The sequence below is a fragment of the Notechis scutatus genome, chromosome 7 (assembly GCF_049901735.1).
Source record: "Notechis scutatus isolate UNSWTSFEM ecotype Mainland chromosome 7, rNotScu1.2, whole genome shotgun sequence".
In the NCBI taxonomy this organism is placed as follows: Eukaryota; Metazoa; Chordata; class Lepidosauria; order Squamata; family Elapidae; genus Notechis; species Notechis scutatus.
The window spans coordinates 8028687-8054415 of NC_142015.1; the positions used below are offsets into that span (position 1 = coordinate 8028687).

A 25729-nucleotide genomic window follows, 5' to 3' on the forward strand; every position below is an offset into this window, starting at 1 on the left:
TATTCATCCAGCGGCCCGTTCTCAAAATATCCAGTAAACCTTCAAGTTGCCATTTATTGCAGTATTATTTATAGTCGCTAGAGTTGAAAGGGAACATTGCAAGTTTATTATTTCCTGTGTGGTAAACTATGACCACTCTGTTTACCTTGGCATTAGCCCAGGAAGTAATATACCTAATTATGGATGAATTCAGTGTGTTTCCTGGTTAAGTTCTTATACACTTACGTCTTCACACACACATACACAAAGAAGGAAAAGTATTTCATAGATGTTCTCAAGCCGGATAGCCAGTGCCATGTTAACATTAACAGAGGATAGAATCAAGATAACATGTTTTACAAAGTCTTAGTAAGACCGCACCTGGAATACTGCATCCAGTTTTGGTCAGCACCCTATTAAAAAGATGCTGAGACTTTGGAAAAAGTGCAGAGAAGAGCAACGAAGATGATTAAGGGCCTGGAGACTAAAACATATGAAGAACGGTTGCAGGATTGGGTATGGTTGGTCTAGTGAAAAAAGGACCAGGGGATACATGATAGCCGTGTTCCAATACTTGAATGGTGAACCTATTTTCCAAAGCACAGAAGGCAAGTCAAGAAACAACAGATGGAAACTAATCAACACTAATTTCTGACAGTGAGAATGATCAACAGTGGAGCAGGTTGCTTTAAGCTCCATCACTGGAGGCTTTTAATAAGGGACTAGACAGCCACCTGTGGGAAATGGTCTCCTGCTTGAGTGGGGGTTGGACTAGAAGACCTCCAAGGTCTTTTCCAACTCTGATATTCTATATTCGATGTCTCAGGTTTGGGGAGACATTTCTTACCCTTTCAGGTTATTGGCCATGCTAACAGGAATTGTCATTCAGAAGATTGGCAGAGCTCTGGCCCTTGATCTACAGCAGGGGTCTCCAATCTTGGTAACTTTAAGACTTCTGGGAGTTGAAGTCCACAAGTCTTAAACTTGCCAAAGTCTTAAAGTGCCCAAGGTCTTAAAGTTACCAAGTCTTAAATTGGCTAAGACCTCTGATCTACAGCATAAATTTGTTATATTAAATGTCTGTCTTGGGGTTGATTAGATATCATTCTTAACAAGAGCGTCTTTGACTGTATTCATCATGTGAGTTCAGTTAGCATTATTCTTTCTTGATTCATATAGAATTGAGAACATGAGAAATGGGATGGAGCAACTTTGCAGATAGAAGAGTTGGTGAGAAGAGGGGAATTGCAGGCTCTTTTGCCTATCAAGAGGTCCACTGAGTGCCAATTTTTTATTTGTCTTTTCTCCAAGAGTTCTTAACTTCTCACTCACATTGATTCTCCCATATTGAGGTAACTAATATCTCACATATTTAGTTTAACCCTTTAGCTGATGCACATCGTAGGTCCTTTGGTTGCTATCTGCAATCCTGGAAAGTATCTACACCAGGAGTGTCCAACCTTGGCAACTTTAAAACCTGCAAATTTAATGCTGACTGGAGCTTTCTAAGAATTGAAGTTCATAAGGCTTAAAGTTGCCAAAATTGGACACCCCCAATTTACACTGAGAGTTGATTACAAGCCCTATGCATTGTGCTTGAACCATTGTTAACTGGTTTTAGTGTGAGTTAATCCACTAGTGTGAATTAATGCTTAGGGCAAAATCCCCTGATGTGTTTTTTTAATGGGAGGAGGCAGCTGTTATAAGTATACTTTTTGAAATTGTATCTGCTTTGCAAAGTATACTATGCTAGGTCTAGCAAGATGTCCCAACACAGACCTTATGTTAAACTTTGGTGAAAAGTGAGCACTTTGCACACCATACACATAACCAAGCCTTGTTCTTGACTTACCTTTTCTGCCTAGAGTTGCCTTTAATTACTTGTTTATTTATAATGTTGTGTCATGACAACTCAGATTAGTAACAGCAATAATACTTAGACTTATATACCTCCCCATAGTGCAGTACAATAGCATATGGCCCCCAACACTCTGGGTCCTCATTTTACTGATCTTAGAAGGATGGAAGGCTGAGTCAACCTTGAGCCCCATTAGGATCAAACTCCAGGCCGTGGGCAGAGTTTGCCTGCAATACTGCATTTGGACCACTGCGCTACTAGATTAATAGCTAGTCTCTGGCTAGGCAACTATTAGTCCAATAAGAAAATGAGATGGGTGGTAAGACCAATGGAAAGCACGTCCATTCCATTTTTGTGCTCTTTCGTTTATTATGAATGGGAATGCAAAATGTGACTACTAAATACCTAGGAAGTTGAAGGGAAGGTTTATCTTGCCCACCTCACTGGTGGTAGACTTGGGTGAGTCACCCAGAAGGATTCAATGACCTGGGAGTTACTTAAGGGTGGTAGTTGAAGATGTTGGCTTTAATTGCAATTAGCCACCTTTGGTTTATGTCTTTCTTTCTCCATCTGTTGCTTTTGTTTTTCAGCCATCTACAATTACAAAGCAGTTCAAGATGTGGAGCTCTCTTTACAGGTTGGAGATACCGTTCACATCCTGGAGATGTATGAAGGTAAGCAGACTCTGGATTGCCAAGAGAGAATAGGAAGGGCTCCTAGGTCCAGTGGGAGACAGTGAGTTTTATATTTGAAGGTATGGATCAACAAAATAGAAAGAGACAAAGCAAATAAATCTCAGGTGATGAAACCCAGTGATACAGATTATTGTTGCATCAGTTCCAGAGAGATCACTCTTAAGATCTGAAGCAGGAATTTCAAATAAAAGAAGCTGTGAAGATCGATATTATTTTCCACTGATGGCCAGTCAGTTGCTATATGATCCAGCTGCTCCTTTCTGCGTCTTCTGTAGCTTGATTGTGGTGTTTTAAAGTTTTACTGAGTAGAAATGTACAGGTGCTCCCGTATAATTGCACCATGATTATTTTGGCATGAGTAAAAGATGCATGTGAGAACAACTACAAGAAGGAGCAGTTCTGAATGACTCCAAAGTTCTCTGGATACACACAGGTAACTTTGAGAAGCCCACAAGCAGGTCACGATAGCCACAGATGCAATTGCATCCAAACATAAAGACTCTGTTTGGCTTTTGTAATTAAATGTAATCTTGAGTCTGAATTCAGCTCTGGCATTCTGATCACTGTGGTAATCTAGTTTAACCTGAGGCTCTCTCAGCCCAGGATTGTTGGGGAATGATAAGATTATAATCCAGCATACCTGGAAGATGATACATTGGGTCAATAGGGAAGGCTAAATTGGACCCCCTTAGTGGAATTTTTACTGACTTGCCTGGATTTTTATGGCATAGTGTGGCTTTTGATTGATCATTATTAATGGATCCCTTGCTGTATAGCTAACTTTCTCTGCTAGAATGGATGAGCGGCTGCATGTGTGATTCATCCCCTACTTAACTTCCAGCGTGTTTCATATACTTCTTGAAAGTTGCTATTTCATTGTTATGCTCCAACAGACCAGAGAATACAATTTGAACTAATCCACCTTGGCTGGAAAGAGAATTGAGTCACGTGAGGATTGCAAAGGGGTGCTGAGTCTCCATTTTTATGGAGTCCTCCATCCTGACAGTGTTAAGTTAGGAACTGCATAGCCTGGATTCACAGCAAGTCAAACCAGCCGCTTAATTAACCCCCTAGTCTAGGCCTTTATTTTACGTTCAGGTTGGCTTGTCCTCGACATCAGAGGGAGTCAGTTGGAGCTCAGGTGCCAAAAAAAGATTTTTGTTACTGATGCTGTATTTGCGGATGCATTTGAGGGTAGGGGATTTTTTTGCTAGGGGTAGATTTAATGCAGCAGAGAACCAGGGTATTGGCTGACCTTGCATATGGGAAAGAGAGACAAATAAACAAAACTATTGATCCCATTTAAACTCGATCAGGGCTGTCAAACTCGTGGCCCATGGGCCAGATGCATCACACGCTGGCCACGCCCATGCCCAGTTTAGCGAAGGGGGATATGTCACATGACGCCACTGTGACGATGCGAGTTTGATTCCCCTGAACTGGATGGTTAAATCAGAATCAGCATTTCCTATCGGGAAGAACAGTGACAATATTTTCTCCTACCCACAAAGCAAGGCAATGTGCTTTGAGAACCAGTTTGGTTTAGTGGTTAAGGCACCAAGCTAGAAGACAAATTCCTTGTGTGTCCAATCACACTTGGCCAATAAAGAATTCTATTCTATTCTATTCTATTTTATTCCATTCCATTCCATTCCATTCCATTCCATTCCATTCCGTTCTGTTCTGTTCTATTCTATTCTATTCTATTCTATTCTATTCTATTCTGTTCTATTCTATTCTATATTCCTATTCTATTCCATTCCATTCCATTCCATTCCATTCCATTCCATTCCATTCCATTCCATTCCATTCCATTCCATTCCATTCTATTCTATTCTATTCTATTCTAGAAAGTGGAAGATTGTGAGTTCAGTCTTAGCCACAAAAGCTGACTGGGTGATTTTGAGCCAGTCACTCTCTCTCAACCTTACAGGGTTAATTGTTGTGGGGAGTATAGAAGGAGGAATATGTGTGGAGATCCACTTTGAGTTGTTTGCAAAAATAATAAAGCTGGGATACTAAGTTAATAAATAAACCTAATATTAATCCCTGCCTTGAAAATCTGTCCATAAACAACAATTTTCAAAGTACTGCTGGAAGAAGTTTGAGGTTTTTTTTCCCAACAACGTACAATATTGGGAGGTCAGGGAGAATGTTCTGTTTTGTTGAAAAAAGGGGAGAGGGTCATTCTTTTAAGGAAGGGGCGGGGGGGGGGTATCTTCACTTCCTTAACCAAGCAACAACATTTTTTAAAACTTTATCTCTCTTTTTCATATGCTAGATCAGTCCATCCTCTGGTTCTTTGGCATGTTAAATCTATTGTTAGGAAGTCATTCCTTCCTTTCAACTCATAATCTTCAAATGGAACAGCAGTTGCCCGAGACCTCTCCTTGTTTTTCTTTCATGCAAAAAAACCTGAACTTTGACTGCAGCTAGTATCAGGGTAATATATATCTACCTATATCTCTCACCATATGGGATTCCACTCTTTTTGAGTAAAGAAATATACTCACATATAATCCTGAATTTTTGATGGACCTGTTAGAGAAGCAAAGTTGGAAGACCTTCCTCTAAAGCCTTCAAGTGGAGAATCAGAGCATCTAGATAGGTGTGCTAAATTCAAAATTGAGTATTCATGGGATATGGAACAATCTGAGGAGTTATCTTTAAAGTTTCCACTTTCTTCATCTACTTTTATCCAACTGGAAATCTGGTGGATGGACTGAGTCATTCATTCAAATGAATAAGGCCACAAAGTTCAGAAACTGCTTCAAGAATTTGTTTCCTTATTTAGCTAGTGGTTGTTGCAGTGCAAAGAGTGAAGACCAGGTAGTTAATGGCTGACTTCTGCTTTAATGCAGGAAAACCGGTCCCCGCTGATTATTTCTTTGTTATGTTTGAACATTCCCAAATTTCATAGATCCTTTTGTCATTGATACAACTTTGGAAGCCCTGCTGTGTGGTTATCAATTATATCTGCCTGTCTGCAATTCCTATTTTGGCAAATGTATATAGGATATACTTTTCCTAATAATCCTGATGCAGCCAGATTTATAATATCCACAATTCAGTGGAGATTTTGGAGATAAGAAGGGAGAGGGGAGAGGAGAGGAGAGGAGAGGAGAGGAAAGGCTTAAGAGAAAAGCTAACAGCTCCAACAAAGAGGCAACTAAACAAAACATATCTGAATATCTGAGAGCAAATGAGAATCATATCGGAGGAATGTAATGGAGTCTTTGGAACACACATGGAACAGGCACATTTGGCCAGCTGGAGACCTAAATAAGAACTCCTGATAGCATCTCTTGTTATCACATCTGCTTTATGTCTAGCTTGCCTGGTTGAATTCCTGGGCTTTCTGATTAGCAGGCTTTTCTATATCTGGCCATGAGATGCTTGGTGTGTGTGTGAGAGAGAGGGAGGGAGGGAGGGGGGAGAGAGAGAGAGAGAGAGAGAGAGAGAGAGAGAGAGAGAGAGAGAGAGAGAGAGAGAATGGCTATTGTGGTCCATGGCAGAATTTATCAAATGAGCTGAAACTGGTACAGTTTGTTCCAGGCTGAAAAGGGCCAGAGCTGGCATCTGGCTTGTTTATTTCTCAATGACGACTGTTCACAGCAATGACAGCATCCATCTGGGAGACACCGCTTGCCTTGTTTATAGCTTTGAATTGAGTTGGATATTCCGTGTTGAGATCTCTCTCCCTCCCCCTTCCTTCCAGTCCCAGAAACAGCAATGTAGCACAGGACCATTTCATACTCTGGTTTCATTTTTCTAAAAAATATATAAATAAAAGCATACTCAAGACATCAGCAGATTATATTAGGGAGTGCAGCACAAATTTTATATATAGTACTCCTTCCTCCAAAAAATGTGCTTCTCTCTGGCTCATCGGAATAACTTTATGGTATCTCAAGGGTTCCTTTATTATATTAATTTTCCTTCCAACTTTGGATGCTCCTAGTTGTCATGCCTCTAGAGTCTGAATCCGAGGAGGAAGCCAGACAGCTGACAGGGAATGGGAGTGTGGCTCCTTTAGCTGTGACGAGGCTGGGGAAGGGCAAAGTTCGGCTGGGCAGAGCAGGGTAGAGATAGAACAAGGAAGAGGGAGTTCAGAGGAAGAACCAGGCCCACCCCCTCTTCATCCAAGGGCACGCAGGGAGGAATGGAGAAGAGAGCAATGTGGGTTTTGTGGCTTACAAAGAGGAAAGGGCCCTGATTCCCTTCATTAGCCACAGCTGGGAAGACAGTTGATAAGAAAGGCAGGTTGCGTGCAGCAGGCTTTATCCTGTGTTGTCGTGGCTTATCTGTGTTCCTAGCGTCCCGACCGTGTGAGTTTTGCCGTGCCTTTAAGTCTGAAATTCTTGCTCCTGCCCTGCCAAATTAATTACTTCAGTTTGGCTTGTTTGGACTTTAAGTTACAGTTTATGTTGCTCATGTTTTAATTTTCTGCAGTCAAAGGCTGTTTCTAGGAGAGTTTTTCTCCAGCCAGAAGGTAACCTGGACATTGGGAGCAAAGTTGGAGATAATAAAGGGATTCCTACTGATTATCTGACTGTGTTGCCTTTGTACCAGGCCCTGGGTCACCACGCTAGTTTACAGTATTGGTTTTTCCCGGTAATCTTCGACTTACCACAGTTCTTTTAGTGACTGTTCAAAGTTTCAACAGCACTGAAAAAAGAGACTTATTTTTATGATTTTTCACACCATTGCAGCATCCCATGGCCATGTGATTTACATTCAGATGTTTGTCATTTGGTTCATATTTATGTCGCTTGCAGTTTCCCAAGGTCATGTGATCCCTTTTTACAACCTTCTGACAAGCAAAGTCAATGGTTACTAACTTAGCACCTAAAGTGATTCATTTGACAACTGTGGCAAGAAAGGTCGTAAAATGGGACAAAACTCACTTAACAAAATTCTCACTTATCCCCAAATATGTTGACCTCAGTTGTGGTTGTAAGTTGAGGACTACCTGTATTGCATTTTTCTATTTGAAGAAATGTTCACAATTGCTTAAGAATTGTTTCTGTGTTCTATCTTTAAACGTAGTTTAAAACCATGAGTCTCCAAACTCAGCAACTTTAAGACTTGTGGACTTCAGCTCCCAGAATTCCTCAGCCAGCAAAGCTGAATTCTGGGGGTTGAAATTGCCAAGGTTGCAGACCCCTGGTTTAAACTACTTTAAATGTGGTTAAAAACAACCCATGTGCTAGTTTATCACAAATTGTTTGGGGTTTGTTCTAATTCCGTGAATCTCAGGAGATTAATGATCTACAAGGAGTTCTGTTTCAGTAGACTCCTAATTAAGAGATTCTCATTTTAGGTATTTTTGTAATCTTGGCTAGTGAATTGGATCTTTGAGACTGCAAGCATGTTATTAGTGTTCTCCAAACTGGTATCCTCTGGATAGATTAAATTGAATAGATTGAATAGATTGCCACCATAATCCCCAGCCAACATCTGAATCATTAGGGATGTAGCCCAAAGTTTATAAGCAGTTGCAGAAAGAGCAAAATTCCATATATGACCTTTTAAATAATCAAATTCAAACATGTGTAAATTGCAGCTTAAATCTTGTTGAATTTTAACTGTAATTTAAATAGCTTGCCTGCAAGAAATTTTAACTGAATGATGTTGAAATTGGTTCCACGTTTAAAAAGCACATGTCTGTTGAATTGTTCTACTAAATTCTGAAAATAATTTATGATTGTGAAATCATTTTTGTGTATGTTTTCTTCTTCCTTGACAGACTGGTACAGAGGCTACAGTCTTCGAAATAAATCCAAAAAGGTATATATATTGTGTCTGTACATTAATTCCTCTGAACTTTCACTCTTAAAATTTATTTGGCATTCCTGATGCAACTTCATCTTCCATCAGGCTTCTATCACATCTCCTTTCTCTCAAGCTTATCCTAAATTGTGATAGCATTTTAAAAAGAATATTCCTTGATGTTATGCATTCTACATTTTTGTGACCCTGCTGCCTATCCAACAGCTTTTTAGTCAGTATCAAAAACCTCTCAGCACATAGGAATACAATAATTCAACATTAAGAGAGTGAGAATCATTCTCCAAGCTTGTGGGTTGGTACCCGAAAATTTCGTTACCAGGCTAGATAATATTCCCAGTGAAGTTTAGGGTATGTCAATGTCAGTTATAAGGGCTTTAGGTGTGGATGTGTCAAGTGGGGGGCTTGTGATGGATCAGCTGTTGAGTCGTCAGAGTGTCTTGTGATGGGTCTTGTGATGGAACGAAATGTTTGGAAACCAACCCACAAGCGCTGAGAACAAACCTTCACCCTACACCCAAGCTACAGATATTCATCACTATTGCAATTCAATATTAATTAAGCAGAAGGGAAAGAAAAGAAATCACTCTGTTTCTGGCCTTTATGATTTAAAAAGCTGAGGTCCCAAGGATACTATTTGGTGGAAGAAGCAAAAAAAGGACCAAGAAGGCATACCAATAGTTAATACATACGATGGAAACATTGTCTAGTTCCTCAGATGTCTTGAAGATTGGTGGGAGCCAACAGATTATGAAAAATAAGGATACGATAAAATTATCCTGCAAGTTGAGTTAAGAATTAAATCTTGTTAACAGTGTGACGATCTAATAGCAAGCTCTTTTACCAGGAGCATGCTTCAAAACTGGTGTGTAAACAGCAAAAGCCTGGTTTAGAAATAGAACCAGTTTGCGGATAATTGGATTATGAGGAATGTTTGCAGCATTCAATCTAAGGGTCACATGCAGCCAAAATTTGAGGTCACAGTTCAGTTAATTAACTACTTTGGTGATTAAGGAGTATGGAAGATGTGGATGTGTTTAGGTAAGTTCCTGTAACTGATTTTAAAAAATATGATGCAAAGCAAGCAAATGAGTTCATATTTATGTAGCCTCAATTATGAAAAATTCAATTTTGCATGATGCAAAATTTATTTTGTTTTCTTCCATCTTCTTAAGGCAAAGAGTGAAAAGTTCTACCAGTGAGGTATTCTATACAGAATGCAGAAAGGGAATAAGACTTAATCAGACAAAATAATTAAAGGCATGAAGAAATGTAGCTAAATCTAGTTTTTGGAAAACTGTTTGCTAAACTTCTCTAGGTCTTACACTCTTTGCACAGCATCTTTGTGTCTTCTGTCTCTCTCTCTCTATTGCTTGCCATTTGCACCTTTACATTTCTCACTTAGAAGATTTCATTGGCTTCAGCCAGCCCAAACTTTTTCAGTGTAACTTGGTCTTTCTCTTGAGCCATACTCTTCACCTTTGTAGGATGGGCCGGGTGTTGTCAAAATTCCAAAAATGCCCCCTGCCCCGAAAGACTGCTTGCTGTTTTAATGCTGATGCAACAATTTTCAGCACTGATCCTACTAAATGATGGGATGGCCTTCAAGGGTATGGAAAAAAAGGGGACTTTGAGCCACCAATTGCCAACTGTATTGTAGGAGTTCTGTTCAGTTAATAGGAGTTCTGGAGTCAATGATCATTTCACTTAAATTTTGACAAGTTTTTTTCTGACAGATCCGTAGAGTTTCCCTTTCCATCCCATCCTATCCATAATTACTTGAATTGTGATTTTTTTTTCCTGGATTCAGTACAATACTTAAAGGCACCATTTTAATTTCCTGTTGAATGCAATTCACTTTGGGAGATGTGATAGAGAGAGAACTGGTTTTCCGTTTTCCAAATTCTTTTTCTTTGAACTACATCCAGATCCCATCCAGACTGGAAAGGTGATTTTAGATTTCCCTGGCAAGCAAGCAAGCAAGCCAGAATCTAACTACAGTAGCTACTTTGCACTCTTGGATATCCTCCATTGTATCACAGTGGGATAATCAAAGCTTTAAACTCTGTTGGAGCCATTTCCATATTGATGCTCTGTGTGAAATGTATTAGTGTCACGGAGTCTGTCTTGATCTGTGGAAATTATTCACCACAGCAAAGTAAGCTTTGCAAGTGGTTGGGGATCTTATTCGCAATGTTTTCCTCAGATCTTTAATCCACAGCTCATTTATCTTCCTGGAAAGACTTTCTTTTTGAGGGAGGAATTGGTGAAATCCTATCAGTCTTTGAGCTGTTGATGTGCATAAACTGTTTGTTTCACTCACAAAAATGATACTTAGCTGAGGTATCGCTAGAGCCTCTAAAACATGGCAGCCGATCTTTTTCTGATGGTGGCCAAAAATAGACTAGGAAGCATTACGGAGAGGTGGATCTGAAACGTTTAATTTTGGGGAAGGAGGTAGATTTTCCAAAACTGACATTATTACAAGAAACACACAAGTTATGTAAGGACATTTTGATCAACTTTGTGTGTTATTTATTACCCTAAAAATGAAAGGTTCTCTTTGGCTTTAGGGAAGAATGGAACTTTAATTCATAACTCTTGATTTGTCTGGAAGAAACCATATACCAGTGGGAATCACTGAGTCACTGACTTGGGTGGCCATATAATTTTTCTTAAATAAATGCTGTATATTAATACAAAGGAACCATTGTTTGCCTACTGTTGGCATTGGCTTTAAGAGCTTAAAAAATCTAATACATTTCAATCTACCAGTATATTTGGACATCAAATTGAAGCATAAAGATTGATCTTTTAAAAAGTAGAAGTTTGTTGATTTGAATAATTGATGCAATCTACAAGGAAAGGGACTGTCTGTGATTAGACTGTGTAGAAAACCAATGAAAAATTGGAGGCAGAGTTAATTAAAGGAAGGGTTGGGGAAACTGCATGGTTTTGCTGCTTATGAATATAACTACTTCCTCTAGGACTGACTTACCATTTGCATAAAATTAAGACCAACAGTGGGAACTGGAATTCTCTAATGCTTTCAGAGAAAGCATTAGAGAATTCCAGAAAAGAATGTCTTCTCTTAACCCTCTTCTTTTTCAAATTATCACATTTATAGAGGGATTCTTCTTCTTGGATTAAAATTGCCGGCACAGCTTCTTTGTGCATAATTCTAAAAGCTACCAGTGATAATCAATTAATATTGCATTGAAAGGAGTTCTTTACGGAAATATGCCCCCTTCTCTGCCAGAATATAAATGAATATAAAACCATCCCACAATAGTTTTTTGTGGTGGTTTTGAATCGCTCAGTGATGCTACATACTAGCTTTCCTACTAAAAACTTTCAGGATGATTAGGACATCAACAGAGGGAAAGTTTAATATCTCTTGTACCTCTCAGAATCCTTTGGATCCTAAATGTAAGGAAGATAGCATCCTATCAGTATTCCAAGAGGCAGTTCTAGTGTAAAAGCAAAGGTTTAGAAAGATATGTAAAGAAGGAAGTGGATCACTTCATCTCTGATAGTTCAGAGAACCTCACATAAGTGTTGTACGTTATGATTCTTGATTCTTAACAAATGTATCTTTTCTTTATGTATACTGAGAGTACTTGCACCAAGACAAATTCCTTGTGTGTCCAATCACACTTGGCCAATAAAGTATTCTATCTATCTATCTATCTATCTATCTATCTATCTATCTATCTATCTATCTATCTATCTATCTATCTATCTATCTATCTATCATAACCAATATTACAGTACCAATAGAAGATCATATTTGTAACTCAGGATTGAAATGTGGGGTCCTTGGGGCTCTCTGAGCTTGATGGTTTTCTTGCACTTATAACTTATCACTCACTTTCTTCCTTGTTGTAGTAGAGGAAAAAATTGTTCACCGAGATTATCTTAAAATCACCCATCTTTGAGTTGTTATAGGAAATAGTAATGATTTTGAAAGCCATGGTGGTAAATAGAGCTGTTGGGCTAGAGTTCCTGAAGTGACAAAAGCTTGAACCTCAGATTTTTGCTTTCATAATTCTTTACCCATTTGATAAAGTCATAGATGGTTTTGTCTTTTGTTTAGGGTATCTTCCCATCAACCTACATTCACCTCAAGGAGGCAACGGTGCAAGATGGTGGGTGAGTAGCTAAGATCTTTTTTTAAAAAATTTTGCAATAAATCCTAGAATTCTTTTTTTTTTAATTACACAGGTTCCATTCTGTGAATCAAGTCCTGCAAACAGTGGTTTGCATTATTTCATGTAGTGTTCACAAGTTTTATTTATACAGAATAGCTGAGAATGAATATGAAATAGTGTCTAGGAGATGGACAGGTGAGACTGAGGAAAGCTTCCTTTTTAGCCCCAGACCACATCCAGAATGAGCCAAGTTAAACTTTGGGAACTTTTTAAAGCAATAATGGTAGAATATTTTGATAAATAAGACATGAAAATACAACATGTATATATATAAATCTAGTAAGTCCTAAAAAGTGTTTGTTGGGCAGAGTTTGTTGACCAACAATAATTTCAACCACTTTTCTATAGGCAAAATGAGACAGTAATTCCTAGTGAAGTTCCATTGGTCCAAGAACTCACCTCTACTTTGCGAGAATGGGTAGTGATCTGGCATAGGCTGTTTGTGGTAAGTACTAATTCTCTTTATTGGGCCACCATAAGTTTTCTCCCAAAGCAAATAACGGGTTCAGGTGGATAAGCTTTATTAGCTATTATGATCAGAGGAACAATTTTAGAAACCATAAAGAGGTGGTTACACTTTGATTTGATTTATATCCTGCCTTTCGTTCAGAAACTGAAGCTGGCATGCATAGTTCTATGTCCCATGTTTTTTTTTTTTAAACAACCTTGCAAGGTAAACAACGCTGGCTGAAAGTTACCGAGTATACTTCCACTGTGCAATATGGACATGTGAAGATAAATCGAAAAGGCAGGAAGATATAAGCAAATGCATCCTATTCAGTGATCTGATATATGGGTGATTCATTCGGATTCAGTCTAACCCTTTGGGGAATGATTAAGTGGAAGGCTATGAGTTTTCTGTGGCTCCTTTGAGTTAGGTTGTTTTCTTGCAGATGTTTCATTACCCAACTAGTTAACATCATTAGTGGTAGAAGGTGGATAATTCTCTGGTTATATACAAGTGGCTTGCCCTGTCAATATTGGTAGGAGTATTCTTGGTTTTTTGGTTTCTTGATTAGGCTGTTGTTTACAGTTTGATTATTTGTGTGAGTGGGCATTTCCTTCACTGAGGTATTCTTTACTGATTGATTGTTGGTCTGATATTAATCCCCTGTTAATTTCTGCTTATCTGGGTGTTGACTGCTGGCATCTGCCAGAAAACAACTAAACTCAAAGGGCACCAAGGATTCCACAGTTCATCCCTGAGCTACAAATATTCTCTTATGAGTTTCCTATTAGTACAGGATGACTTTGTTGTGTTATTTGTTTAATTTTCTGTTTTTCATTTCTTCTCTGTTCTAGGCAAACAAAAGCTCCCTTTTTCGCCATGTACAACAGATGACCTATAGTTTGATTGAATGGCGATCCCAGATCCTATCGGGCACTCTCCCCAAGGATGAGTTGGCTGAACTCAAGAAGAAAGTCACAGCCAAAATCGATTATGGCAACAGGTAACACAGGCTGTCTTTCTCAGGCTTCAGTCACATCCTCACTGTCAGGGTTCCAAGTAACAAACCCAAGGCAATCAAAACTCTGAAGCCTGGAGTTTCCTCAAAGTATGAATTCATTAGGAATGTCATATTGGCACATCTGGAGAAAACCCGACTCTGAAGGACCCGAGGTTTTTCCCACCCAAATCAAACCCCCAAAGTTCTTTCCCTCAGGTCACATGTCCATCACATGATCCAATCAGGATGCAGCCCCAATTCCGGCTGGCTTTGGTCCACACCTCTCCAACACCTGGTAGCACGTCCTTGGCTCCCACTGGAAAGAATGTTATTTTGTCTACACATCCCCAGCTATCTCTATCTCCTCCCTCGCATTCCCACAGCTTCAACCGGCCCTGCTGTGGCAGTCCTGAAGATGCTCCCCAAAATGGCTTCAGGGCTGACACTTGGACATTGAATAACTAGAGGTGCAGGTTTGAGAATAAAATGTTCTTGGTGTGTCTAGATATGATGGATCAGCTTGTTGATATCAGAGTCTCCATGATCTCATGAGCCCAGCTCTAAAATTTTGAGTTTATGGACTTTTCAGGCTCAGGCATTTTATTAGGACAGAGGTCTCCAAACTTGGCAACTTTAAGACTTGTGGACTTCAACTCCCAGAATTCTCCAGCCAGCTATTCTGGGAGTTGCAGTCCACAAGTTTTAAAGTTGCCAAGTTTGGAGACCCCTGTATTAGGATATACAGTCCTGTAGTCCTCGACTTACAGCAGTTCATTTAGTAAACGTTCAAAGTTACAACAGCACTGAAAAAAGTGACTTGGGATCGTTTTCACAGTCACAACCTTTGGAGCAGCCCCATGGTCAGATGATCAAAATTCAGATATTTGACAACAGGTTCATATTTATGACGGTTGCAGGGTCCTGGGGTCATGTGATGCCCTTTTGTGACCTTCTGACAAGCAAAGTCAATAGGGAAACCCAATTCACTTAACAACCAGGTTACTAACTTATCAACTGCAGTGATTTACTTAACAACTGTGGCAAGGAAGGTTGTAAAATGGGGCAAAACTCACTTAACAAATGTCTCACCATAACAATAGAAATTTGGGGCTCAATTGTGGTCATAAATCAAGGACTACCTGTATAGAGCAATTTGCTTACTTGAGTATATTTTGTTGATTTTCTCCATTGGGTTTTCTTAAATTGTTTTCGCTGTTTGTTCATTTACTGTTATGCTCATATTGTCAGCTCCCATTATTCATCTCATAAAGGCTGAGAGTCCAATAATGGTTGCAAAGTACGCACTCGCCACCAACTAAGATCCGTCTCTGCTCTTGACAGCTGTGGATACCAGCAGCATGCTGGATATCTGAAACTGTATGTTTTCAGTCAAGGTTCATGGTAAAGATTTTTCAACCCCTCCTCCCCCATTTGCACACAGCATAGGTTTGCAGGCAGGATCTTCCAGCTACCTAAAGTCACAGATACAATTTCAAATAAAAACATGTCTAAAAACAAGCTGTGTGCACAACTCTTTAGGTTATATTTCCATTTCATTTTGGATCCTACTTTTCTTTGTCCTCCTGCCCTTTTCCAAAGACTTCTTTATGGTTGATATGCCAAGCCTGATTTCACACTAGATTATGGGACAAGTGGAGTGAATGGAGTGAATAAGCACAGTGTTGTCCAGATGCCAGAGCTAGTGCTCGAGGAACAGGTGCTGGAGATTTTGATTCTAAAGAGCTCTAGAGGATGGAGATACCTCCAAATCCACCAGACACCTTGTTTCCCTTGTGCACAACAAACATCCTTCAATAGCTTGGCATTTTTTTAGATCATTTGACTTTATAACTAGAAGGAAAAGGGGGCTGAACTTGCAACTTAATTCCTCTAATCTGCCCACCTACCCTATTAATTAATTAATTAATTCATACATACATACATACATACATACATACATACATACATACATACATACATACATTCTTATGTGTATATGTTTGCGTTCAAGAGAGAGAGAGAGAGACTTGGAAATTAAGCAGAATCAGGCTTGATTATAGTTGGATGGTGATTACCATGAAATGTCACAGTTTTGGACTCTGGTGGAAAGTTGCCAAACTTCCTAGAAATGTCAATGCAAGATTGTCAAGCTTCTTGTGACTCTGTAAACCGCTTAAAGGGGGCGGTCAAGCACTGTGAAGTGGTATATAAATCTAAGTGCTATTGCTGTTGACTGATACTAGACTACAAAGCCCTGCAGGCAGGGATTCCAGGATATATGTACAGTAACTCTTTTGGTAAGCTGATTTGTTGTAATACCTAGGAAAGCTTTTCAGGAGTAAATCCAGCAACTACAAAGTGTAAAGTGTAAATTCTGTTTAAAGTAGAAGCAAACTACTAATTTTGCACTTCCTCCTCTACTGGGATGGTGCAGTGGGCTAAGAATCTGCAAATTTTGGGATATAAGAAGCAGTGGACATCTGGGTCTTGTTATAGCAACATTCTGGTCTTCGGCCATTGCCCACCTTTAGAGCCCTGATATAGACTGGTTCTAGAGAGGTCCGACATTTGGATCACAAGTAGGCAAGGATGCTTTGAATCCGACACTAGCAATATCCAGATTTTGTGCGCCATTTAGTTACTGCAGATATTAATGCCCATCCAAATCAGTTAGTTTTGGATGTTTAGTTTATGTGGGGTTCTTGGTGCTTTCAAAGCTTGGTTGTTTTCATTAACAAACTGGTAATATCTTCAGTGTTCCATTCTCTTCTATTTAGCTTATGTCGTGTTTTGGTTTGGTTCATGTTTCCTGTTTTGTTTTGTTCACTGCTTAGAGTGAGACAGACAGTTATATAATGGATCAGATGAATAAAATGTAAAAGAAACCCTTAGATCGGGAGTGTTCAACTTGGGCAGCTTTAAGATCTGTGTACTTCAATTCCCAGAATTCCCCTGGGAGATGATATTCACAGGTCTTAAAGTTGCCTGGTTAGACACCCTTGCCTTAGATACTACATTTATTTGTAGCCACAATGTTGCTTCATCAGAAGTATTTGCTGAACATTTTAGTTCTTGTTTGAAGCTTCCTAAAAATCCTAGAACTGCATAGGGGAAAATTTGGATAACTCATGGATTCAGCTACCTTTAAAGTGGGACCTTTGTAGTGAGGAACTTCCCTACTTCCTGTTCCAGATTTTGTTAGTAAATTATTAAAGTATATGTGCACTTCCTTTAGCTATGCAAAATTCTTTCACATTTTCCTTGAATCTGGGAAGTGTTACTTTCCCTTATATGAAGTGTTCGGTTAGCTTTCAGTGATACGCAGATAAAAGAAGACTTTTAAAAACACTTGCAGGAAATAGATATAACTTGCTCTAGAATTTGGGCTCTTAGTTTAATTGAAAAAATATTGTCTTTAAATTGCAGAGGGCAAATGTTATCTGTCCGGATTTTTTAGGTCTCTTTCTTTGCTCTTGTCCTAAAGGTGCTTTTTCAAAAGGCAACTGGTCTTTCTTATTTTTTTCCTTGAAGATGTTTCACTTCTCATCCAAGAAGCTTCTTCAGTTCTGACTGAATGGTGGAGAATGGAAGGAGTTATATTCCTTGTAGTCTTCTGGTCATTGGCATTCAATCTGCAAATCATTGAAGCCACTTGGAGGTTTATCTATTGCCTCAGAGTCACCTGAATAGTGCAAATAGGTGTGGAGCCTTCTTGGAACTGATGAAAGGACTGTGTTGTAAACAGGAGATAGATGGTGTCACATCCCTCCCCTTCTGTTGAGAGACAACTGTACAGATACAGATTAACAGAGTTGGAAGGGACCTTGTAGGTCATCTACTCCAACCCCCCACCCAAGCAGGAGACCCTACACCATTTCTGACAAATGGCAGTCCAATCTCTTCTTGAAAGTCTCCACTGATGGCGCTCCCACAACTTCCGAGAGCAACTTCTGTTCCATTGGTTGATTGTTCTCACTGTCAGAAAGTTTCTCCTGTTTCCAGGTTAAATCTCTCCTTGTTCAGTTTCCATCCATTATTCCTTGTCTGGCCTACAGGCCCTTTAGAAAATAGCTTGACCCCTTCCTCCCTGTGGCAGCCCCTCAAATATTGGAAGACTGCTATCATGTCTCCCCTGGTACTTCCCTTCACTAGACTAGCCATGCCTGGTTCCTGTAGCCGTTCATCGTATGTTTCAGCCTCCAGTCCCCTAATCATCCTGGTTGCTCTTCTCTGCACTTTTTCTAGAGTCTCAACATCAGTTTAATGTAGATGGCCTCTTTGACCTATCTTTCAAATCAGCAGTCCTCTCTGTCCAGAATGTGGACTTTGCTGTCTTCAAATGCAGAATCTGACTGCTGAATTTTGTCCTGATGGGTTTATTCTCCTGTGTTCTTCTATGTCTCCTCTTTGCTCTTGATTACCTTCTTGTTTTTCTGGATTATTTGCAAGGATTTTGGGACTGGACCTGGTGGTGCGAGATGATAATGGGAACATACTGGATCCCGAAGTTGCCAGCATGATTTCACTCTTTAAAGCACACGAGACAGCATCCAAAAGAATTGATGACAGGATCCAAGAAGAAAAGGTACGTTTTTTTTTTTTTAGTATATTGTTTCCTGATCAGGAAGTTGGCCAGAAGTAACTTTATGCAATAATGGAACCCAAAAGAGTTTCACAGTGGTCTAAAATGTTGTAAGTCTGTGGTGAGGCTATGCATCAACAAATAGAACTTGTACTTCCTTCTCAACATTTCAATATCAGTACAATCAATAATTGCTGTGCTTCTTTTAGAAATGGTCAGCAGACTTTCTGCTTGCCTAGGATTAACCTGGAAATTTTACAAATACTTTGTTTTTAAGGGAAGAAGAATTGAAAATACTTTCTGGGCCTAAATGAACATTTCACCATTTCACTTTGAAGAAATCCCTTAGATGAAAAAAAAAATCAGAAAGACATCCAATATTTCATCTGGGGTGGAGTTTAAAGGCTGAACTCTTGTGTACATGCTGAACATGCATTCACCAATGGTAGAGAAAGGATTAACTTGCTCAGATTTCCCCTGTTATATAACCATCTTCCTGAGTCCGTTGAACCCTGGTTTCTGATTTAGTTCAGCCTCCTATATGTACCTTACACTGGATTTGAAGCCCAGCAGATTGAATTCATCAAACAGCAAAAGGGAAATTTTGATATTTGCTTCATGAGCATGTTGCAAGCATAAATAAGATAGAGCTGGGTTTAATGCATGTTCATTAAAAAAATATATGCTGTTTTAGCATTGCTAATAACCCATGGAAGAAAGTTTAATTAAAACTCCCACATGATGAGATAAAAACTTCAGACTTTCTGGGAGTTTTGTTTGATTAACCTCTTGATTCAAATGTACAGGTAAAATAATATTTTGGAAGGAGAAAGTGTGTACTTAGAAACATAGAAAATGGCAGAAAAAAGACTTAGTGGTCCATCAAATCTGTCTTCCTTCCTCTTTCTTTCTTTCTCACTCTCTTTTTCTTTCTTTTTCTTTCTCCCACTCTCTTTCTTTCTTTTTCTTTCTCTCACTCTCTTTCTTTCTCTTTCTCTCTTTCTTTCCCTTCCTTTCATTTTTATATTTTATCTACTTTGATTTTATTTTTGTTAGATGACTGTCATGTTATCTCAATTAGTGATGTTTGATCCACCTCATCCATTGGACATTGGTTTCAAGCTTCCACCACTCTTCCTGTGAAGTACTGCTTTCTAACCCTACTTTTGAACTTCCAATTTACATTATGGTTGATATATTGTGGTGCCTGGCATCATCTTAGAACTGAGAAAAGAGAGTGCTTGCTAGCTCCAGCTTTTAGAAGTAGAATTTGAATTATAATAAATGTATTTATTTATTTAACATAGTTCCAGCTTTTATAAGTAGAAATTGAACTGTAAGCCACCCAGAGTCACTGGATTGAGTTGGGCAGCTATAGAATTTGAATGAATGAATGAATGAATGAATGAATGAATGAATATGCAGGTGTGAGTGTGTATTCAGATATTTTGATCTTCTTTTAGTTGACCACAAAATTCATTTAATCACAGCCCAGATTCTGCATACATGTTGCCATGGTGTGTGAGCATACCACACTTTCACTTTTAGGGAAACTATAATAGTCTTACTTAGATAATGGCTAGAAAAACAGACAGTTTTATTGGATAATTTAGCTCTTCCTACATTCTAACTTTTCCTTTAATTTCTTATTCCCAACAAGTCTCTTCAGCAGAATGTAGATCGACGAGGACAGTCTATCTTTAATAACACCCACACTTACAGCCTGTACATCAATTTCAAGAATTTTGTCTGCAATATTGGTGAGGATGCAGAGCTGCTTATGAGCCTTTATGATCCAGACCAATCCAAATTTATTAGGTATGTTGCTAGTGGAATCTTTTTCTAAAACCTCTCTATTGGTTGTATGTTGCAGTATGGTAGCTATTATGACTTTAATGCTTAACAGTACAGGTAGTCCTTGACTTACAACCAGAATTGAGCCCAAAAATTCTTAAGTGAGTTTTGCCCCGTTTAATGACGTTTCTTGCCACAGTTGTTAAGTCAATCACTGCAATTGTTGAGTTAGTAAGACGGTTGTTAAATGAATCTGGCTTCCCAATTGACTTTGCTTGTCAGAAAGTCGCAAAAGCCGATCACATGACCCCGGGATGCTGCAACTGTCATAAATAGGAGTCAGTTGCCAAGCATCTGAATTTTGAACATATTATCAGGGAGATGCTGTAATGGTCATAAGTGTGAGAAATGGTCACAAGTCTTTTTTTTTCAATACCATTGTGACTTTGAACAATCACTAAATGAACTATTGTAAGTCAAGGACTATCTGTATGTCATACAGGCCTCTAATGAAGATGAAAAGCTGACTTTTAGTTTGAAGAAAATGATTGTCCTTTTTCATTAAAAACCAGGGGCCTGTGGCTTAGCCATTATAATTGATTAAAGTGAGAACATTTTGTTGCAAATAATATACAAGTGGTTTAGATCTATCTCTTCTATCACTTTCCCCTTTGTTGATCTTATTCCTAAGGATGGGGAAAATCTCAAACACTATAATTTCCATTTAAGGCAATTCTTTGTGCCCTTATTTTCTTTCTTTCTTTCTTTCTTTCTTTCTTTCTTTCTTTCTTTCTTTCTTTCTTTCTTTCTTTCTTTCTTTCTTTCTTTCTTTCTTTCTTTCTTTCTTTCTTTCTCTCTCTCTCTCTCTCTCTCTCTCTCTCTCTCTCTCCCTCCCTCCCTCCCTCCCTCCCTCCCTCCCTCCCTCCCTCTCTCTCTCTCTCTCTCTCTCTCGGACACTGGCTCACAGTATGCTGCAATTTAGGATCAGAAGGACTTCCTTGTTTGATTTCTATAAAAGCCAAAGCACCTGAAAAATCTGTTTCCCTTTGACATTCATCTTGGACATAAAATTGCCTTGGCATTGTTTTAATGCTGGGCAAAGTGATTTGTATGTCATGAACAGCCTGACTATTGTCTCTTATTATGCTTCATCACACAGTCAGCCAAATGTTCAGACTGGATTTGACACTTTTGTCAACCTATTGAGTCTTTACCAAGGACAAGCAGATCCAGATGTTTGATAGACCAATGGTCATTTTGTCACTTCCAATGTGTTCAAGTGGTGCTCCATTGTTTTGGGATTACATTCAAAGCACCTACACAGTATTACTATTTGCAATATTAAAAGTACTACCTTTGCTTTCTTTTGCCACAGTCGTTCTATTTCTATTTGCAGGTCTTTTATTATTATATTATTACTATTATTTTAGTGAAAACTACCTCGTTCGTTGGGGAAGTAATGGAATGCCGAAGGAAATTGAAAAGCTTAACAACCTTCAAGCTGTCTTTACGGTAAATTTTCTCTTTGCCTTCTGAGTTCTAGCTACTGGCAGATAACTTCATTTTTATAACTGTGATCCTTTGATATCTTTGTTGTGATAGCATCATTGGGCAAGGAGCCATGATGTGAATGGGAAGGGTCAACATAATCTATTTCATTGTCTAACAAGCACAATGGTTTTGAAAGATGTCTCATATTTATCTCTATAACAAAGCCAACTAACTTTTCAAAAAGGTCATTTTGACACCCAACATGTACCTGGCTGCTTTGATTCTCAGCCATACCTTGAATAAGAGCTTTTTCCAGCCAGTCGGCCATGCAATCTCTGATCTCTGATTTTAGTGTGTTCTTTATGGTGTATCTCAGGGTTTTCCAAAGTGGTTAATATTGAATCCCAAAAGTCAATTGGATTTTCACTGTTGTTATTCAGAGTATTTTTTAGTTAAAGTAGCATTTATTAAGTTGATTTCATGTAATAAATCTTTGGGAGTTGATGAACAATCAGAACATTCATAAAGGGGCCAAGGAGCAGAAGAATTTTGGTAGCCCTGGCATATTTGGTCTGTTTTATCCCCTAATCTTTCAATTTGGGGGAAAAAAGCTTACCTGAGATCTTGGAACTGCCCCCAGTCCTAGCCAATAATGCTTAAGATACAGTCTGGAAAATTTAGCCACTTTAAAAGCTAGTATGTATAGGAACATAATCATTAGGCAAGGTTCTGCATTCTAAAGTTAGTTTTATTGTTTATACCAACAGTGGTTGATAATGAGCATTCTTAACAATTGCCAAATAATGCAGTCTTCCCTAGAGGAAGAAGATGATTACAGGTAGTCCTTGACTTACCACAGTTCATTTAGTGACCGTTGAAAGTTACAACGGAACTGAAAAAAGTGACTTTTGATCATTTTTCACATGAACAACTATTGCAGCATCCCCATGGTCAAATGATCAAAATGCAGACGCTTGGCAACTGACTCTGTGATGACCCAGGGTGGGATACAAAATAAACACAGTCACAAAAAACAGGTGAAGCCCCTTTTATTCCTTCACTTTGTTTCCAAGCTCCAAATATCCTTGAGTGGAGACAAAAAAACTCCCACACAAGCAGTTACAAGAAGGATGAAATGCCGTTTAAACTAAAAATGCCGTTTAAATTATAAAGAGTACAAAAGAACACAAAGGCAAGATAAGGGCTTGAAAATGTCCATGGATATCAGAACACACACTGGGAAGAATGCCAAACTCAGAGATTAACAATAAATTAGAGATATTTCCACACGTTGTTTCCAGCACTTGGCCGTACACATGTTCATCCTCTTACCCAGTTGTCACAGCTGCAGCCCATGAAGAGGATCAAGGCCCTTTCCTTCCGAGTAGACCACGTCTCTCCCTTATCCTCTCCTCCCTGCGTGCCCTAGGATGGAGAGGGGATGGGCCTGGGTCCTCCTCTGACTGCCCAGCCGGGGTCTGCCCTTCCCCAGCCTCCTCCACAACCTCCAGAGCCACACCTCCACTCCCTGTCGGCTGTTCCTACTCTCCCTCAGAGTCAGTCTCCACCAGAGGCATGACAGACTCATATTTATGACGACTGCAGAGTCCTACCTCACGAACAAAGTCAATGGGGAAGCCAGATTCACTTAACAACCATGTTACTAACTTAAGAACTGCAAAATTCACTACACAAATGTCTCACTTAGCAGCAGAAATTTTGGGCATAAGTCGAAAGCTACCTGCACCAATTTAGCCCAATTTATTTGGGGCATCTTGGCAATGACTACCCTTCCCCCCCACACATGCCCAATTCACCCCAACTTCTTCCCATCCATGGAGCTATGGGAGAATTGATATTGTTCCACTGTTGTTGGAACAATGTCCATTCCTGTTTTCAATTTCACTTTGGCAGAAAGTCCAAGAGACAGAGGTATTTCCGCTGCAGCAAGGAGGAGGAGTGAATTTACCTAATCCAGCTAGTAAAGATTGCAAACATAAAGTAGAAGTTCATTCTGCTGATTCATTTCCCCTTGGCACAAAAAAATACTCCTTGCATAAATGTTGGTCATTTGAACACTCCTAATAGAAATTGGCATAAGAGCTCGTTTGGCATAATGGTTAAAGCTGCAGTCCAGGAACCAGGAGACCATGAGTGTTAGTCCTACCTTTGGCACAAAACCAGCGGGGTGACCTTGTCCCAACCCAGCCCTGGGAAGGAGGCAAACCACCTCTGAAATCATGCCAAGAAAATTGTTCAGGCAATCACCAGGACTCAAAGCTGACTTGAGGGCAAATTTTACACACACACACACACACACACACACACACACACACACACACACCAGTTTTGATATACATCTATCTATCTATTTATTTATCTATCATCTATCTATAGAGAGATAGAGAGATAGATATATCAAAGCTGGTGTGTGTGTGTGTGTGTGTGTGTGTGTGTGTGCGCTAGCTTGGTGCCTATATATATATATAGGCACCAAGCTAGAAAGCAGGAGACTGTGAATTCTAGTCCCACCTTAGTCATGAAAGCCAGCTGGGTGACCTTGTCCCAGTCCTTCTCTTCCAGCCCTGGGAAGGAGGCTTATAAAATCTTGCCAAGGAAATTGCAGAGACTTGTCCAGGCACTCACCACAAGTCAAAGCTGACTTGGAGGCAAAAAGAAAAGAAAAAACAATCCTACATACATTCATGGGTTTTGGACTATATAATATAACTAAATTAGAATAAATTATGTTTGTTTCTCATGTTGTGATTTATTAACTTTCCAGTTAATGGGGTGGGTGGCCATCTGAATGGGTGGCCATCTGAATTAGCAAAAAGATGATTGACAGAGAGACAGACACACACACACACACACACACAGAGAGAGAGAGAGTCTCTCTCTCTCTCTCTCTCTTTCTCTCCCTCCTTCCCTCCCTCCCTCCTCCCCCCCCTCTCTCTAAGAGAGTTTGATCTAGTGATAAAAGCATCAGGCTAGAAAGCAGGAGATCATGAGTTCTAGTCCTGCCTTATTAATGAAAGCCAGCTGGTGACTTTGGGTCAATATAAATAAATAAATTAGATTCTTTCCACGTCTTCATAAGCCAATTCAATATGCTCCAAGTGCTTTGATACTTCAGTCATCACTTCTGATGTCCCCTCTCCCCAGGACCTCAGCAGTTCTGACTTGATCCGGCCTCGGGTCAGCCTAGTGTGTCAAATAGTGCGAGTTGGCCACATGGAGTTGAAAGAAGGCAAGAAGCATACTTGTGGCCTCCGGAGACCTTTTGGAGTAGCAGGTACAAAGCCTTGTTGTTGGTGCTAAGTTCTTCCTTTCAAGAAATGTGTCCTGGAAAATAACAGTTGAAATGCTGGGTTCAGTTCTTCATCTGGCCAGTTGCATGCTGAGGTTCAACACGATAAGAAGATGAAAGCAAGATGAAGGCCCCTTTCTCTACTGCAGAGTTGAGGTGGTCTTCATCATCCTTGATCTATCAGGAAGCTACAGTGATATGAAACTGGCTGTCCCCGTCTTGCTTCTGATTCATCTGTTCCCCATCGTTGCAATCATCTGAGTTTCCCTCAAGGAATGGAAGACAAAGACACTTTGGGTACTTTGAGGTGGCTTTTAGATGATATTGGAATTGCAGGACAAATACTACTGGTAAATTGACCCTGGTGTGTATAAGGACAACTTAAAGTTGCCTTTCAAATGAGCTGTGGATGAGATTAAGAGGTCATGAGGACACGGCCAGGGTTAAAAAAATGTTCTTAGGGCAAGTTAGCAAGTTATTGCTCTCCTAATAGCTGTCTTTTCCTATGTCCTCTAAAAGTATTTTCTGGACCGAAAAAAGAGATATAGTATAAGCCGGAACCTACTTTGTA

The 25729-nt window shown here is 39.5% G+C and overlaps 1 protein-coding gene across 4 annotated transcripts in view; it reads left to right on the top strand.

Moving 5' to 3' along the window:
* DOCK5 (dedicator of cytokinesis 5) overlaps window positions 1–25729 on the top strand; it is a 123845-nt gene that overhangs the window by 25573 nt on the left and 72543 nt on the right. For all 4 annotated transcript variants that reach the window (XR_015750346.1, XM_026671318.2, XM_087969937.1 and 1 more), the window contains exons 2-10: window positions 2428–2511; window positions 8282–8322; window positions 12419–12474; window positions 12882–12978; window positions 13836–13984; window positions 18431–18566; window positions 20224–20381; window positions 21788–21869; window positions 25014–25143. Coding sequence is in view for 3 of the 4 variants with exons in the window: in XM_026671318.2 (XP_026527103.2) it covers window positions 2428–2511; window positions 8282–8322; window positions 12419–12474; window positions 12882–12978; window positions 13836–13984; window positions 18431–18566; window positions 20224–20381; window positions 21788–21869; window positions 25014–25143 (933 nt within the window). In the remaining variant the exon portion in view is untranslated. The remainder of the gene's footprint in view (window positions 1–2427; window positions 2512–8281; window positions 8323–12418; window positions 12475–12881; window positions 12979–13835; window positions 13985–18430; window positions 18567–20223; window positions 20382–21787; window positions 21870–25013; window positions 25144–25729) is intronic.